The 16278-nt window shown below is 40.7% G+C and overlaps 1 protein-coding gene across 1 annotated transcript in view; it reads left to right on the top strand.

Annotated features, from left to right (window-relative positions):
- Positions 1 to 957: 957 nt before the first annotated feature.
- The window catches only part of KIF2A (kinesin family member 2A), a 62837-nt gene continuing 47516 nt past the window's right edge, over positions 958 to 16278 (top strand). The window contains 1 exon segment of the mRNA XM_033110149.1: positions 958 to 1306. Coding sequence (XP_032966040.1) covers positions 1243 to 1306 — 64 coding nt within the window. The 5' untranslated portion in view covers positions 958 to 1242.

Raw genomic sequence — 16278 nt, forward strand, 5'->3', positions numbered from 1 at the left:
ATTATTACAGGGATATTAACAATACCTAGAGAAAGCAGGGCCCGAAAAGTGTGTTTCCTGATATCAATTTCCAATACTAGAAGCAAAAGGCACATGTATGGAGGTTTTTACACAGTGCTGTACACAGTTTCCATGGTCCCCGTGCACGTGGCCTTCCGGGCTTGGCCAGGACCGAGTGTCTTGCTCTGTAAGTGAGATGTGGTCAGACTAGTCAAGTGACTCTGAAGAAAAGGCACATACCTTAGTGTCAACTTTATTTATCTGCCCTCCTTGAATCATAGTTATTGCCTTTATGGGCCAGGGCAGATAAAGTCTTAGACCCTACTGCAGAGGCAGGACACCAGCAAGATGCATCATTAATTGAACAGTCAAGGCAGCGCCACCACAGGGTTTCTTTTAGAGTGGAGTATAAAGCAAGGCCATGAAGAAGTGGATCCTCATTCCGACTGAGGATGGGTGACTGCCCAAAGGTGTTTCTTCCCTTCTTCCATAACTGGTTGGGAAACCTCGGGGCGGTTACTTGGGCCAGTCGCAATAGAGGCTACACTCTGAGATGAAACACTGAGCCCATGCTGTCAATGGTCGGCCTTCAGATTCATATCCCTCAGCCCCGCTCTCCACTTGGAAAGCGCTGAAACAAGTGCCCTTAATGCACTCCGACAACGGAGCCAATTCAAGGACGCCAAAGGCACAGGGAAGGCCCGTCGCGCGGGGTTCCCGCCTCTTCTAGGCCGCGCGCTAAAATCAAACTCGACGCCAGCTCGTTAGAGGCCGGGCCGCGCGCTCTCCGCTGTTCCAGCCGGCCAAGCCGCGGCCCCCGCCCCCACGCCCCGCCGCGGAGCTGGGCGGAGCCGCCTGGAGGTAGCTGGGAAAGGCTGGCCGAAGAGGAAGAGACGCGAGAGGCGCGCTCTGCGCAGGCGCGCGGCGCCCCGCCTCCTTAGCGTCGGCTCCGGGCGGGCGGCGCGGGCCCTCCCACTCTCCCCCGCGCCGCCGGACGGCCCGGGCCGTCGCTTCACCCCGACGCCCTCGCGTGTGCGTCCTCCCGCCGGCCTGCAGGCCCGGGTAGTCTGCTTCCCTGCGCGCCGCTCCTCCTCGCGGCCCCGGCTCGTGTTCAAGCTGTCGCCCGGGCCGGCGCGGCCGCGGGCAACCGCTCCCCCTCCCACACCTACCCCGCCCCCTCCCCGCCTTTTCCGCCCTCCTGTCCCCCTCCCTCGGCCCGCCGCAGCTGCTCCAGATGAGGTGATGGCAACGGCCAACTTCGGCAAGATCCAGATCGGGATTTACGTGGAGATCAAGCGGAGCGATGGTGAGCCGCGCCGCCGCCCTGCCGGCCGGGCCCCGCATTCGGGTTTGCACAGAGGGGATGCGGGCGCCGGCCACCTCATTGATTGACTCCGCGGGGCTGTGGGGGCGGGAAGGCGGCGGCCGCGGCGCTTTTGTGTGTGGAGTGTGTGTAAGTGAGGCGGGCGTGGGGTCCACCGCCCGTGCCGCTGCAGTGCCGGGGGGCGGGGAGGGGCTCTGCGGGGGTCTGGGCTGAGGGGAGGCTGTGGGGTAAGGCCCAGGTGTCGCGAATGGTGTCTCTGGGGGCTTCGGGCGGACGCAGTGGAGGGTCCTGGGCCGAGGGCCCCTCGCTTCTCCCGTGATCTCCATCCTCCCGGGAGACTCCAGCTGGGGGTTGGGGTGGGGGGGAGCGGGCATGGTGAGTGATGAGCCACCCTCGCGTTTCACCCCGGCCTTTTCATTTTCCGGCCTCATCTCTGAGGGGTGGGGGCTGGGGTGAGCGTGGAGACCAGTGATTTCAGTATGTAGAGAACCCTGCTGGTCAGAGGCCGAGATGGAGGGAGAAGGCCATCCCCGTTGGCTTAAACTGCCTTGTGGTTATCAGGGTTCTTCGGCTTTCGTTTCTCGAGAATGCCTCTTTCTTTTTTGCTGATCCCTTCTTTGGAAGAAGGATGCGGAGAAGATCGTGCTCAGCCATGAATAAGGGTGGGGGAGCAATGGGAAGTGTTCGATAAGCTTCTCAAAGGTGCTGAGACTGAAAGGGAAATGGGGATGAGCTTGTCAATGCGAGGCATTACTTTGAGGGTGGGGGGGTGAGCGACTGGATGTCGCTATTTTCACACCATCGGAAGAGGTAACCGAGAGGAAAGTGTAAGACGAGGTGAAGATACATGCTTAATTAAAAAAAAAAAAGGCCTTAGGCTTAATGATCTTTCTATAGGTTCCTCTTGGGGAAAAGGTTTTATGTCACTAGCTTGGGGTGTAGAGTGAGACGCCAGCCAGGCTTGGAAATAATTTATATTGTAAAGGAGAGAGCTCATAATAGGGGATAAATAAAATTTCATTCAGTCCGAATATTGAAAGAATTAGAGGTGTGTAACATATATAGGTGTGCGGTGTTCTTGACTCCATCTATCTTATACCCATACATTTTATTTGTGGCTTATTTATTATCCTCTAGCCTTGTCAGGAGTAATGTTGCTATCACATCCACACCCTCTTGGTTTCTGCTGAGTTTAACCAAGTTATGTGAAGCTCGATTGACTTTTACGTTATCTGTGTGACATATTGGAAGATTCTATATGATGATTTTTTTCCCTTCACTTGAAATAATTTGTATTAACAACTGGAAGCATCCTGTTTGTGAAAAGATATATTATACCACTTTGAGCTTTAGAGACCAATGACACTGGTGAGAAAGAGATGGCTCCTTTACTTGGGTTGGGGTTTCTGTATATTCTCTTCATATTACTTTTCCTTAAACATTGCTATCACTGTCATTTCTTTCTTAGGTGAATGTAAGTTCACTGTGTACTTGGCAAAAGTAAGAGTTGCATATTATTTTAAATTTGGGAGTGCAATAAAATATGTAAGTTCTTTACATTTTAAGCCTTTAAGTATGATTATAGCTGTTACTGTAAAATCTATCAAAAAATACGGTATCATAAGACATTGGAAAGGTTTGTATGCTTTTATTTTTTCTGGACTAACATCTTTTTATTGATTCTTTTGGAGTTGTAGGATAGAAGCTTTTAATACTCTCAGCTTTCACCTTCTATACCAGAAACCCAGCATATGAGAGCTTTGTGTTCTTACATAAATGCTAGTAACCTAAAATCAAATTTCAAAGCAGTTTGCCCATGAGAAATAATGGAAGTCATCACACTGTATTATGCTGACCTGTAGTCATGTATAGATTAATGCACCTCAGATGTGTAGTGGAGTTGGTGGAAGGTAAAGATAAGTAGAGGACTTGAAAAGAATGATCATTTGCATTGGGTGGTAGTGTTTTACAGGAGAAATTAATGTCTGGGAGACTCCCCTCAAGCTTTCCCTTTTTCACTTTAAAAAAGCTGTTCTGTTTCCTCCCACTTCTATAGCAGATCTTTATTGGATAAAACACTAGTGGTTATTGTAACAAAAATAAACTTTTGTAGTTGGATGAGCACTAATGTAATGCCTGAGACAATGGAAATTACATGAGCAAAGGAGGACTGCTCCAGGCTGCTATTAGCTGGTGCCTTGATGCTTGCTAATGGTGATCCTTATCCTTGTTTTAGAGCATGCTTCTTTCATCCGTGATGCTCATATATTAATAAAACATATTCCAAAGGAAATAGGTAAACTAAAATGGGCTTATTCCTAGCTTTGAAGACCCTGCTCAAAATTAGGGTTTCCAGGTGGGAATTCCTGCCCATTCTCGGGAATTTTTTTCGCTTTTCCATTCCCAAATCCCGAGAAAAGTTGGTTGGGAAATCGGGAAAATCGGCTCCTTGAACCCAGGTGGTTGGTAGTATCGGCTGTCACTTTGTGGAAACGATTCATCGTGGAGAATAGAAAACAGTTTATATCTCGGAATTCTGGACTGGGAAAGCGAAAAAAATTCCTGAGAATGGGCGGGAATTCCCACCTGGAAACCCTACTCAAAACTAATCCCAGTAAGTCTTCACTGGTTACTAAAACCAGATGGCAAGTCAGCCTCTAAATTCCTACGTCTGTATCATTCATGAGACAGCAGATTTCCTTAAGTATTAGTATTGGGGTATATTTCTCTTAATATTATGTTTCATAGTGCACTAGAGAAGGCATGGTGTGGAGAATGCAGTGGAGGGATGCCAGGCCACCGACACTGGCTTCAACCAGGGTGTTATAAGATTAAAATACTAATAGACTTTTAAATTCCCTGAATTCATCTGTGTATCCCCATGTGCCTAGCAGAGCTCCTTGAATGTAGTTTTTGAGTGAATCATTCATTATTGGATTTTGGGTTTTCACACATTATTTTAATTAACTATTTGGAGGAACTTAATAGGAAATGAGACCTTCCATTCGTGCTCATCCTGTGTTGCCACCTCTCTACTGTGGCCCCCACATCCCATATGGGCCTTTCAGTTCAAGATCCCCAAACTTGACTGAAATTCAGTGATCTGCTAAGGCGTATCTGACTTTTCTAGTGTCCTAAGGTTAGAAGTGACAGGAGTTAGGCTTGGACTCCTGAGATTGTTCCCAGCCACAGGAGATACCCTGGTATGAAATGAGACTGCTTTCTAGAAATGGACACTCATGTATAATTTATTTTCTTGTATACGTGTTCCTATTATCTTTCTGATTCAATTCCTTTTTAGAATCCAGTAACTCTAAAAACTAAACTAAAATCTTACTGTTGTATAGCTAGATAGTCTTTATTGGGAAATTTAAAAACTGCACTGGTAAAACATTTTTAAATGTTCTATAGTAGCTGTGACTACCCTTTGGGGACTAGGGGAGGGATGAGAAATGTTTTGAATGTTTGGAAGCTGCAATTAAGGCGGGATTGTTCTTTGGGGTTTTTAGTCACAGTATTGATATAGGTGATCTGAAGAGAATCATAGACTATTTTAACCAGAAAAATCCTTGGAGTTAATGTTGTTCTCATTTTTATAAACGTGGGAACTGAGTCCCAAGCAACCATAAGTGATTTGTCAAGATTCATACAGCTTGTGTGGCATAGAAACCAGACTATCAAGAACTGTGACAGTAAAGAGAGAAGTCTGTTTGGAACCACATGCAGCTTTCTACAGCCGCCCCCCATGAGGATGTAGGGAATTGCTTCTCTCTCATGAGAAAGCCACTAGAGAGCAGTGTTATAGAGCTGTATCAGAATGATCTGATAATAGAGTCAATGGAATTATAACAGCTATATGCGATGTCAAGGATAGTAGATTGGGGGAGGGGGAGTTATCACTTTGTGATGGGTGTAAATGTCACATTTTTTGTACAAAAAAAAATAAAAAAGTGATACGATATAGTTCGAAGGTCACACAACAAAATTGTGGGAGGAAAATATTCCTATTTCTTAATTAAACGTTGGTGGAAAAAAGTGCTTTAATTAAGCATCTGAAATCCAGGGGAAATTGAAGATTTCAAAGGACACTGGGAATTTTGACGTTTATGACAGGCAATCTTTAGAAGAGATTATAAATGGCCTGATTCTCTGTGTACTCTGCCCCATTTATTCTTCTACTATTAATACTTTATCTTTACATGTCGTTATATAGGGGTTTGGAGAATAGACTGAATTTAGGTAAAAAAAAGATACACACACACACACATAGCAATATAGTTGTTCTTTAGGTACAGTTATGTGACTGATGATGGAGAGGATGGGATGGGGGAATTTGTGGATTAATAATTTCCTTTTACATGGTGACTAGCATGATAATGGTTCTGTATTATGTATTCGTTAGGCCTTCATAGTTTTCCAAACAGGTTATGTAATTGGATCCTCACAGAAAATGTGTGAGGTAAGCAGGGTAGCAAGGTGATAAATTCATCATTTTATAGGTGAATCTGAGGTTGGATTATTCGACAAGATGACATGGTTAATAAGGGTTATTGCCTGGACCAAAAGTCCTTTCACTCCTAGCTCTCTCTTCAGTTGCTGCCAAATGTTTGCTGATGATGGTATGAAGTTGTATATTATGTGTACTTTTTTGTTTTTGAGATAACAGAAGCCCCTAAAGTAAGATTCTTTCCACTACTACCGAAGAGGCTCAGGAAACCTACAATTGATGACATTGCTTAAAATTTTCCAGATTAGTGAGATCAAATTGAATGCTGGCATTTTATTAACTATAAGGATTAAAGTTAAGCAAAGTGAGCCTATAAAGCCGTTTTCAGTAGTCAGCCATTTGCTGGTTCCAGAATTACCACAGAAAGCCAGGAATCTATATTCATTGCCCAGTTACTTGATTCTCATGACAAAAATTTTGGAACTCTGGGAACAGGCTATGTGTCAACTTGTTTTATATATAATAATTTTTAAAAAGCGAAAGAAAATAGCAAAAAGACAGTTAAAACTGTGTCCATTCAAATAGGGAAGGAGGCCATGAGTGTGGAAAATCCAGAATAGGATTCCTTGAGAGATATCTGGACTTAATCTTTCTAGTCACGAGTTTACTTGTCATTAAAATTACATTAATCTTTTGCAAAGCTTAATTCTTGGATTCAGCCACCCATTTTGCTTTTCACACCTTTGTCCTATAACCTAAAATAATCTTTTCAGGTGTTTATTTGTTTTGAGATCATAATTCTGAATAGATACAACTAAGAATAGATATATTTTTTAAGCCCTGGGTAAAACTAATTTTCACTCTTGGGGTCCAGTAGTGGAGCAAGCACAGGTTAGGTTGCCCTTCCACCATACACCAACTCTTGATTAAAGTAATACTAATGATATTATGGTACCTAAATGAAAATAGACGTTAGAACCTCACCATATTAAACATGTAAGTGCTTTATTACATGTAGTACATGCTGTGCCATGTACTTAATATAGAGAACTAAATAAATTCAAGTTCATGGTCATTGGGATTTGTCTAGTGAAACTTTACACTGAATGAAATGGAGTTATCATTTCATTGTTGGTTAATCTTAAGTTAATTTTTGTTACTATCTTCTAAATAAAATGAGGGAAGGTGTCCCTTTTTTAAAAGCCACGTTTCTAAATCTAGTTCTTGCCTTGGGCTTTCTCACTTTTGGTGCCACTTATTTTTCTCACTACCTACTATAATCAAGCTTGCAGTTCAAATGGGCATTTACTAGGGTGTGAGGGTATTTTGGTGTATACCTTAAATGAGTATGCCATATCACAAAATATCTCATATTTCTGTTTTCTTACTACAGATTTAACTAAATGCACTTTATTAACAGCCTGCTACATATCAGGCATTCTAATAGGTGTTGGATATAGAAAAAAGAATAGGGCACACACAATTCTTGCATTAAAAAGCAAATAAATAAATGATTGGTATATAGTGTGATTCATACTGATAGAAGTATGTCATGTTGTGTGTACATCATCACCACCTCCCTTTTTAGGTTAGGCTCTTTAGTTAGACTCCTGAACTTACGAATCTTCTGTATAGAATATGTATGTCATATGTGCTGCCCCTCTCACCCCGTCTGCGGGTAACCAATATCCATTATCCCTCATGGCATACTTTCCTGATAAACCCATATTCAGCCTCACAATTCTTAATACAGCACACCACCAGTCCTGGTAGCCCCTGTCAGTCAATTGGAATTGGCATTATTTGTCATTACTGGCCTATTTTCTATTCTCTAATACCCATGTGAGTTTCACCTTTATAACTTTTAACTGGTTTATTTCGTTTCAAATTACTGGCCGACCAGCGCCTGGCAGCAGCTTTCTCTCTAGGTATCCTGGGTTAGTATGCTTGTAAACACAGGAACCAAGGAAGGAGAGTTCAGTTGGTGCTTCTGTGTGATTTGGGAAAAACTTCCCCACACACTGTGGCCAAGGAACTGTAAGTATCAAACACCTCCCTGGGCTATATATTTTATTTTCAAAGACTTTCTCTCCAGATTTTTATTGATTTCGGCATTAATTTTTAACTAGATTTCACCTATAAAAGTTTTTTGTAAAGGAAAGACAAGATCAGGAGGGGACATACTTAGGTAAAACATACTGAGTGACTGCACTATGCAAAGGAAGACCCTTTTGGTTACAACTCTTGGCCAGCAGCTATCTACTCAGCCTCATCCAGATAACTTGTATCTTCCATACTGCCACTTGAATTTTGTTTCTTTCCTAAAAAGTGAATCCAGGTGTTAACTCTTGCTACCTAAAGGGTTTTAACATTTGTGCCCTTATAAGCCAGTTGTTTTGCTAAATGTATAGTATCCAGTATCTTGTTTGATTGTCATGACAACCCTGTAAGGTAAATGGTGTAACATCCTTGTTTTACGGAAGAGGAACCAGGAACCCTATGCTCAGAGTATATACACTGCTGGTCAAGTGTTTAAGCCTTATGGAAGGGCCATTTCAGATATTTAAATTATATGCATTAGTGAAGGATATCTGGTAAGTGTATTTTAGGGATGTGGGATATGGATATATTTGGAGAACATATTGGATAACTGTAGTTGTTGGAGTTCTGTTTCTGGGCTGGGTAGACTCATTAAAATCACCTGTGGGGCTTTGGTAAAAACCCCCAAACAAACAAACAATCCCCGCCCCCATCACCACCAATATCTTGTTTCTTTGTCTAGCGATTCTGTTTTACTTGGTCTGACAAGGAGCCCAGACATCAGTATTTTATTTTTAAACATCTCATACACTGGCAATTCCATTGTGCACCTAGGGTTGTGATCTATTATTTTAGAAAAAGTAGCATCTCCTAACAGTGGTCTGACAACATTTCATGGAAAGGGAAGTTTAAATAGTGGGAGGAAGATGACCAGTAGATTGCCTTGGGGGGAAGGAGGCATTCCACCCATATGGCAATACACGTGATAGGCTCCTGAACTAGTCTTGGAGGGCTTGTCAGGTAAAGGGCATTTAAAACAGACAGATGGGAGGGGGATAGATGAGGGAAAAAAGGAAGGAGGGATAATCTAGGGCATCTTATTAAAGACTTGGGAACAAAGGTAAGGTAAGGCATCTTGGAATGAATTTCTAGGACACTTGGAAACTACTGTGGCACTTAATCTCCTAAAAGCAGTAATAGGAGTTAGCTAGTGATTAGTGATAGATTAAGAAAGTAGTCCTGAAAAGGAGAGGTAGCATGGATGAGATTACATCAGTCTAGGAGGGTGAGCAATGATTAAGGAACAGATGAGGTACAGAACACTGCAAACACAATCGATGTTACATGGTGCTGTATTACTTGTGCTGAATAAAGGACAATGTGTTGAAAGGAATGGACTTAACGTTTGGAAAGTCTGAATGTAGATTATAAAGTCTCTTCAGTTCTGCTTAATCAAGCTAATCCTATTCATGAGTACACTAGAGAGAGCTGTAGCGCTTGTGTATAATGTAATATCAAAGAAAGCATCCAACTCGGACTGTTTATAGTTTTTGCCCTAATACATGGATGTGGTGCAGTGAGGCTAAGGTATGAGTCACTTACAATAAATGTTTATATGTTGATCAGGAATTTATTTAGACTATAACTACCTGCTTTGCCTACATAAGAAGACTCATAGTGTATGAGCCAAGACCCTCTCAGAATTCCTCGAAGGGAATGGGAAGGAAAAACAGTACTTAGAGGATCTGGCTTCAGCTCTTTAAGGGGTGAGGTGTTTTGATTTGTGACATGCAGCTGCTCTCCTTTACTTTTCCTTTGCTCTTATTTTTGGCCTAATTTTTTCTGCTCTGGCTTTTGCCTTCCCTTTTCATCCTAAAGATTCTGAATGTCATTTTGGCGTTTAGAATCTCTTAACTGCTATTTGCAAATCAGGACTTAAAAAAGGGTAAGTGACAGAGCACAGTGGATTTTTAGGGCCGTGAAATTATTCTGTGTGATCCTGTAATTGTGGCTACGTGTTACACATTTATCAAAATCCAAGCAAAATACACCACCAAGAGTGAACCCTGAGTGAGTACCCCTTTCATTTGGTATGGTGTGTAACTTCCTGCAGGAAACATGGGTGGGAGAGGAACATGGAAGGTTATTAATTCATAAATTAAAAATGCGAGGGGATGTGCTCTCTTATTTCTTATTTTTTTTCCTTTTCATTCTTAATAAGTAAAATTTCTCATACAACGTAATCCCATGACAAATATGTGCTAAACCAAAAATAAACCTTCCTGAAGGAACCACATTCTACAAATGCAAAAAAAAAAAAAGAGTGAACCCTAATGTAAACTATGTACGGACATTGGGTATTAATGATGTGTCAATGTGGGTTCGATTTTAACAAGATACCTCGTGTGAGATGTTGATGCTATGGGAGGTTACGGGTATGTGGGAGCAGGAAATATATGGGAAATTTGTATCATCTACCCAATTTGGCTGTGAACCTAAAACTGCTCTAAAAAAATAAATCTGCTTTAAAAGGGGGGTATGCAAACTTTAGTAGGTTGTTAAAAGTCAAAGCTACACTTGAAATAATGGACCAATGAATGACAATAATTGATAATTTAATAATGAGGATCAACCATATAGGGTTGCGATTAAGGTAAATTTTTCTCTTTTTTGTTATGTGTAGCCTGTTGGCTAATATGAGATATTTGGGATTCGCTGACAAAATTTCTAAATGAGCCATAATGCAATGAGAAGATTCAGATATGCGTAGCCACCTTCGCCCCATTTCTTTACTTCAGCCCATGGACATTTGAGGTTATAATATAGATGTCATGACAAATGTCCAGTTTGTCTAGAAGCTTCATCACTGAGATCACCCAGGGTTGTATTTAAACAAATTTGTATCTGTTTTTGTTGAACTATAGGGAATTCCTGCTGTAAGATGTGCACGTGAAATCTAATTATGTGTCATGTCATGAAACGTGAGTTGGGAGTACAAACAGCATTAAACTTTTTTCATAGTATTTTTAAGCCTGTAGTTCACTATGGACTACTAAAGAGAAATGGATGTAGTGATTTGATTTATCTAGATGATTTTTAGGAAATGGGAACAAATTAGAGGCACTGATTAGTAAGGTAAGTCTTAGAATTTAACTATAGACAGCTTTTTTATGAAATACTGCTGTTGATCAAAACTTGCTTGTATTTTTACAATGAGGAATTTGATTTGTTCAAGGTCATACATAACATAAGTAGAAAATGAGATTAGAACATAGATTGTCTGCCTCTAAAGCCCTCTGCACTCCAATTCCTTTAGAATTCTTTGTGTGCTGTGGATGTTCCAGGCATTGGAAGTAAGTACATTAATGAAATAATGCGTCCATTTTACTTTCTGTGGTATAGATTGCCTTCAGGTGTTTTTGTTAATCCTACTAGCATACGCAGCATGACCATTATGTATCCCTTCATCTGATGCCCTTGAGGGACTAGATATAGGACTTTTTCCTAGAAAAGGTTATTATTATGTCAGTTACAACAGCACATTAAATAGCTGTTGCACTCAATGCAAGTGCTCTGTGGCTTTATAATTTCTTCTGAAAAAGAAAGTCTGGTCTTTCCCAGTCTCTCTGTCATTGCCTGAGTTTAGAACTTCCTTGCTCACAGGACTTTCAAAAGTTTAGATAAGTACATACGCTATCATGTGAAAGGACGCTACTTATTAGATGAGCAGCTATATTGTCAGAAAAATACAACAGATTATAGCAACTTGCTAGGAGTCCTTTGGCATAATTGACAAATTTGGGGGCCTGTCTAGGTTCAGTGATTATTAGTTTTATAAAACTGTTGTATGAGCTTGTTTTGGGAATAATATGTGGGTTGCATTTTTACTATTTTCTCCCAGTTACAGCTGATAATTGAGAGTTGGCTACAACATGGCCCTAAATACTATGTATGTATTTTCTTGGTGTGCTCTTTGGGGTGTGTTTTTATTAACAGAGCCATACATTGCTTTTAATCTTACGTGCTCTTTTGGGTTTCATTAAGAGGCTTTTCTTAACGAAATTAAAAGTAAATCAAACTTTTGTTTTCCTCCTACCAGTCAGACCTCTCCTTAACCTTTGCAGGTGCTTTTTCCTCTCTGTTCTCTAAATGTTAGTGCTCTTCAGGACTTGGTCCTAACTGCAGTACTTCTCACACAGTATTCTCTCTCCGGGTGAACTAAATGTTTCGCTTTAGCCCAGGCTGGCTGCAGACATGTACTGCTTGTGTATCTGATAGATTACCACTTGGCTGTCAAATAAATGCCTCAAATTCAGCGTGTCCAATATTGAACCCATCACCCACTCCCCAAATCTCCTTCTTCAGTATCTCTCATTACTTTTATTCATACCATTGCCCAAATCAGAAACCTAAATGTCTTCTTTGAATCCTTAACCTTGTATCCTATCAAGTTCTCTTAATTTAACTGCGGAAGTACTTCTTCAGTCTGTACAGTTTTTCCATCCCTCCGCTATAACTTTGGTCAGGCTAGCATTATGTCTTGCCTGTGTTGTTGCAACAAATTCCTAACAGATTTCTCCACCTTTGTGTAGATTACTCATGCAGAGTACCCTTTCAAACATAGACCCCTGATCACCTGTTTAAAACTTTTTGATCACTTCCTGTACCTCTATTGCCCTTAGGGTGAAGCTCAACTCTAACATGTAATAGCTTACTCTAGACTCTGGACAATCTGACCTGCCTCTCTCCTTTCATTTCTTGCCACTTATTTGAGGCACTCCATGCACCCTGAAATCTTAGAACACTCCACTTCTACCGAATCTAGCTAACTGCTGTTGCTCCTTTTTGCCTCTATTAAACATTCCATTCTTCTTTGATTATTAGACTAGGCTGGGTCCGCTGCTTTGTGTTTTCCAAGCTCTCTCTATTGACTCTGTCAAACACTTCATGGGATTCTGTTATCTGTTTTATTGTCTGGTCAGACTCAAGTTCCTAGCACAGGGCCTCTACATGCTTAATTATCTACCATGTTTCCCCGAAAATAAGACCTAACCAGAAAATAAGCCCTAGCATGATTTTTCAGGCTGACATCCCCTGAACATAAGCCCTAATGCATCTTTTGGAGCAAAAATTAATATAAGACCCGGTCTTATTTTCAGGGAAACACGGTATTTGCTGAACCAGTGATTACATGAACTTCTAGCTGTGCTGTTCTTTCACTACTTTCATTTATTTGTTTATTTATTTAATTTATTTTTTAATTGGGGAATATTGGGGAACAGTGTGTTTCTCCAGGGCCCATCAGCTCTAAGTCGTTGTCCTTCAATCTAGTTGTGGAGGGCACATCTCACTGGCCCATGTGAGAATTGAACCGGCAACCCTGTTGTTCAGAGCTCATGCTCTGAGTCCTCCAGCTGCCCCCTTTCACTACTTTCTATTCAAATTTTGACATTCTGAAAAAAACTGATTGGTGTTCATCCTCCAATCATCAAGAGTATGGCATGACAAGGTGTGTGCCATTGCTTTTAATGTACGTGTTTAACGTTGTTTTTAAATTTAATTACCTTTTTTGAACAGTATTATAGTCCCATGGTTAATAATTAAGTTCCAAAAGGGTATGTATTGGAAAGTCTCTATCCTCCTGCCCCCAGGCTACCTGGATCTTCTCCAAAGAGATACCAGTATTACTAGGTTCTTCTATATTCATGCAGAGGTATTTGTTTTGCATTGTGAATCAAGCAAATGTGTGTTTGTGTATGTGTATCTATACAGATATGTATAAACATATACCTTTTCCCTACTGTTGCTGTATTGTACACATTGGTGCTTCTTAATTTTTTTTCAGTTAATGGTATCTTGGAGAACCTTTGAGTACGTAAATAATGGCCTCATTCTTTCTCGTAGTTATGTTGTATTAGTGATTAAATATTACCACAATTGTGCTCTCAATCTGTAGCCACAATGCATTCGATACTGTATTGAATAATCTTGAACTTTTGTCATTTCTTGCATACGTGACTGTATCTGTAGAATAAAGTCCTAGAGTTACAATCTCTGGGTCAGAGAATTGTGTACTTTTAATTTTGATAGATCTTGCCAGTTTCCTTCCCTAGAGCATGCGAATTCACCTTCCTGCCTGTAAAAGTGCCTGTCTCCTCATAGCTTTGTCCACACAGTATGTAACATACGCTTTTGAGATTTGCTGGCTTGGATGATGGAGTTCATACTGTGTCTATAGAATGTTTTTTCCTGAAGTTAAATGACCCATAAAAAGTAACATGTTTAATTTATAAAGTGTTTATGAGGTCTAGGTATACAATGAAAACCTTTTAAGTGCTAGTGTTGATAGCCAATATAGAAAAATAAGATATCATGTGTTATTTCTGATTATGAGGAAAAAGTGATTTTTTAATGAAAAAAGTTTTTAAAATAAGCATCATAGTTTTTAATTTAATAACTTGAATGGCCTTACTAATAGATTGGGATTTTTTCAAACTCTGAACATACTTTAATAAATTATGCTATAATTATTTCTGTATTTCTATCAGTTTATAGTTGGTTGACTCACTTAAGTAGATTGCCTCGTTATTGAGGCCAGAATTGATAAACTTAATCTCTTAAAGCTGGTTACTTCTGTTCTTTAACTGTTCTATATTTCCTTAATTCCAGGAAATTTTTCAAAACACCAGCCTTTTATTGGAAGGGTGCATGTTGTGTGTCTTCATTCAACCAATATGTATCGAATACTTTAAGGCAATGTACTAGCTATTGAGGATACAGCAATGGGGGGAAAGACCAAAAATCTGTGTTCGCATGGAGCTTTCCTTTTAATATAGGAAGTGGAAGATGCATAGCTATGCCACCCAATAATTTGTTCTTTGGTTAGTGGAGAGAAATCAAATCAGCATATTTGTAGTTGAAGGGAAGAAGCCGGAGGGATGAGAAGAGACTGAAAATAAAGAACAAGGAAAGATTATCATATCAAGATTTTGGAGGACATGGAACAGATAGATGATCCTTAACGTGACCTTTCGGGTTCTTACCTTTCCTGTCTCATCTCGCACACTTAGCTCCTTGCTCCCAGTGTTTCTTCTCACTGGCCCTTTTTTAGTGATTTTCTCACTTCAGAGCCTTTGCACAAATTGCCATTCACCTAAAACTTTCTTCTTGCCCACTCTGCCTGACTACATTTTTGCTTTTAGTTCTCAGCTTCAGTATTATTTCTGTACTTGTTCAGAGGGATTTTACCTGGCTCTCAAATCAAAATTTGATCTCTCACTCTCTTTCAGGACACTTTACATTTCTTTAAACGTTGTCACCCTTTGTAAGTACAGATACTCCTCAACATAGGGTGGGGTTATGTCCCAATAAACCCATTGTAAATTGAAAATACCGTAAGCTGAAAATGCATTTACTACACCTAACCTACTGAACATTATAGCTTAGCCTAGTTTACCTCAGATGTGCTCTGAACACTTACGTTATCAGGACATAACCCCGTAGAAAGTGGAGAAGCATTTGTAATTGCCTTCCTCTTCTTACCAGAAGCAGAAGACCCAGATGAGCATTTTGTATACATGATGATGTGCAAAAACACAAAACTCCTGTCCACAAAAGATTGGCCACACAGTACACTGCTGGGTACTGGTCGTTTACCAGTGACGGCATGGCTGCTGGGAGCTGCAGCGCACTTCACCGCCCGCCTCCTCGGAGAGGAGCGCACTGCACCTCGCTAGAGCGGGAAAGGGCAAAATTTGAAGTATGCTTTCTACTGAATGTGCATCGCTTTTCCACTATCATAAAGTCAAAAAATCGTAATTCAGACCATAGTAAGTTGTGCACCATCTGTGTATATTTATTTCTGTGATTTTTTTTGAAGGCACAGACCTTGTCTGTTTGGTTCTCTATTGTAAACCTAACATCTAATACGGTGCCTGGCACGTAGCAAGCATTCATTGAATATTGACTATGAATTGTGAGCTTATCATCAGTGATGAATAGACTACCTGTGTCCTCACGTCCTCAGCAATTTAGGTTTTCAGACACCTTTTCAAGAGGTTGGGAGTGGGAAGAGGGTTGAATAGGCAAAACACAAAGGTTTTAGGGCTGGGAAAATACGAGTATGATACTGTAATTGTGGATACATGTCATTATACTTTTGTCCAAACCTGTAGAATGGATAACACTAAGAATGAACCGTAATGGGCTTTGAGTGGTTATGATATATGAGGTCGACAATTAAGTTCGTGAACTCATCCTAGAAAAAGTGCTACATAACCTCATTGCTGAATGTCACTATGGTGACCTTCAAAGTACTCCCCTTGGGAAGCTATGCACTGAAGCCACCCTTCAAAGCAATTTTGGAACTTTTTCTGGCATGGCCATCAGAGCTGTCGTCATACTATCTTTGATGTCCTGAATGTCATCAAAATGTCTTCTTTTCAATATTTCCTTTATCTTCAGGTAA

Source organism: Rhinolophus ferrumequinum, chromosome 7, assembly GCF_004115265.2.
Source record: "Rhinolophus ferrumequinum isolate MPI-CBG mRhiFer1 chromosome 7, mRhiFer1_v1.p, whole genome shotgun sequence".
Classification (NCBI taxonomy): Eukaryota; Metazoa; Chordata; class Mammalia; order Chiroptera; family Rhinolophidae; genus Rhinolophus; species Rhinolophus ferrumequinum.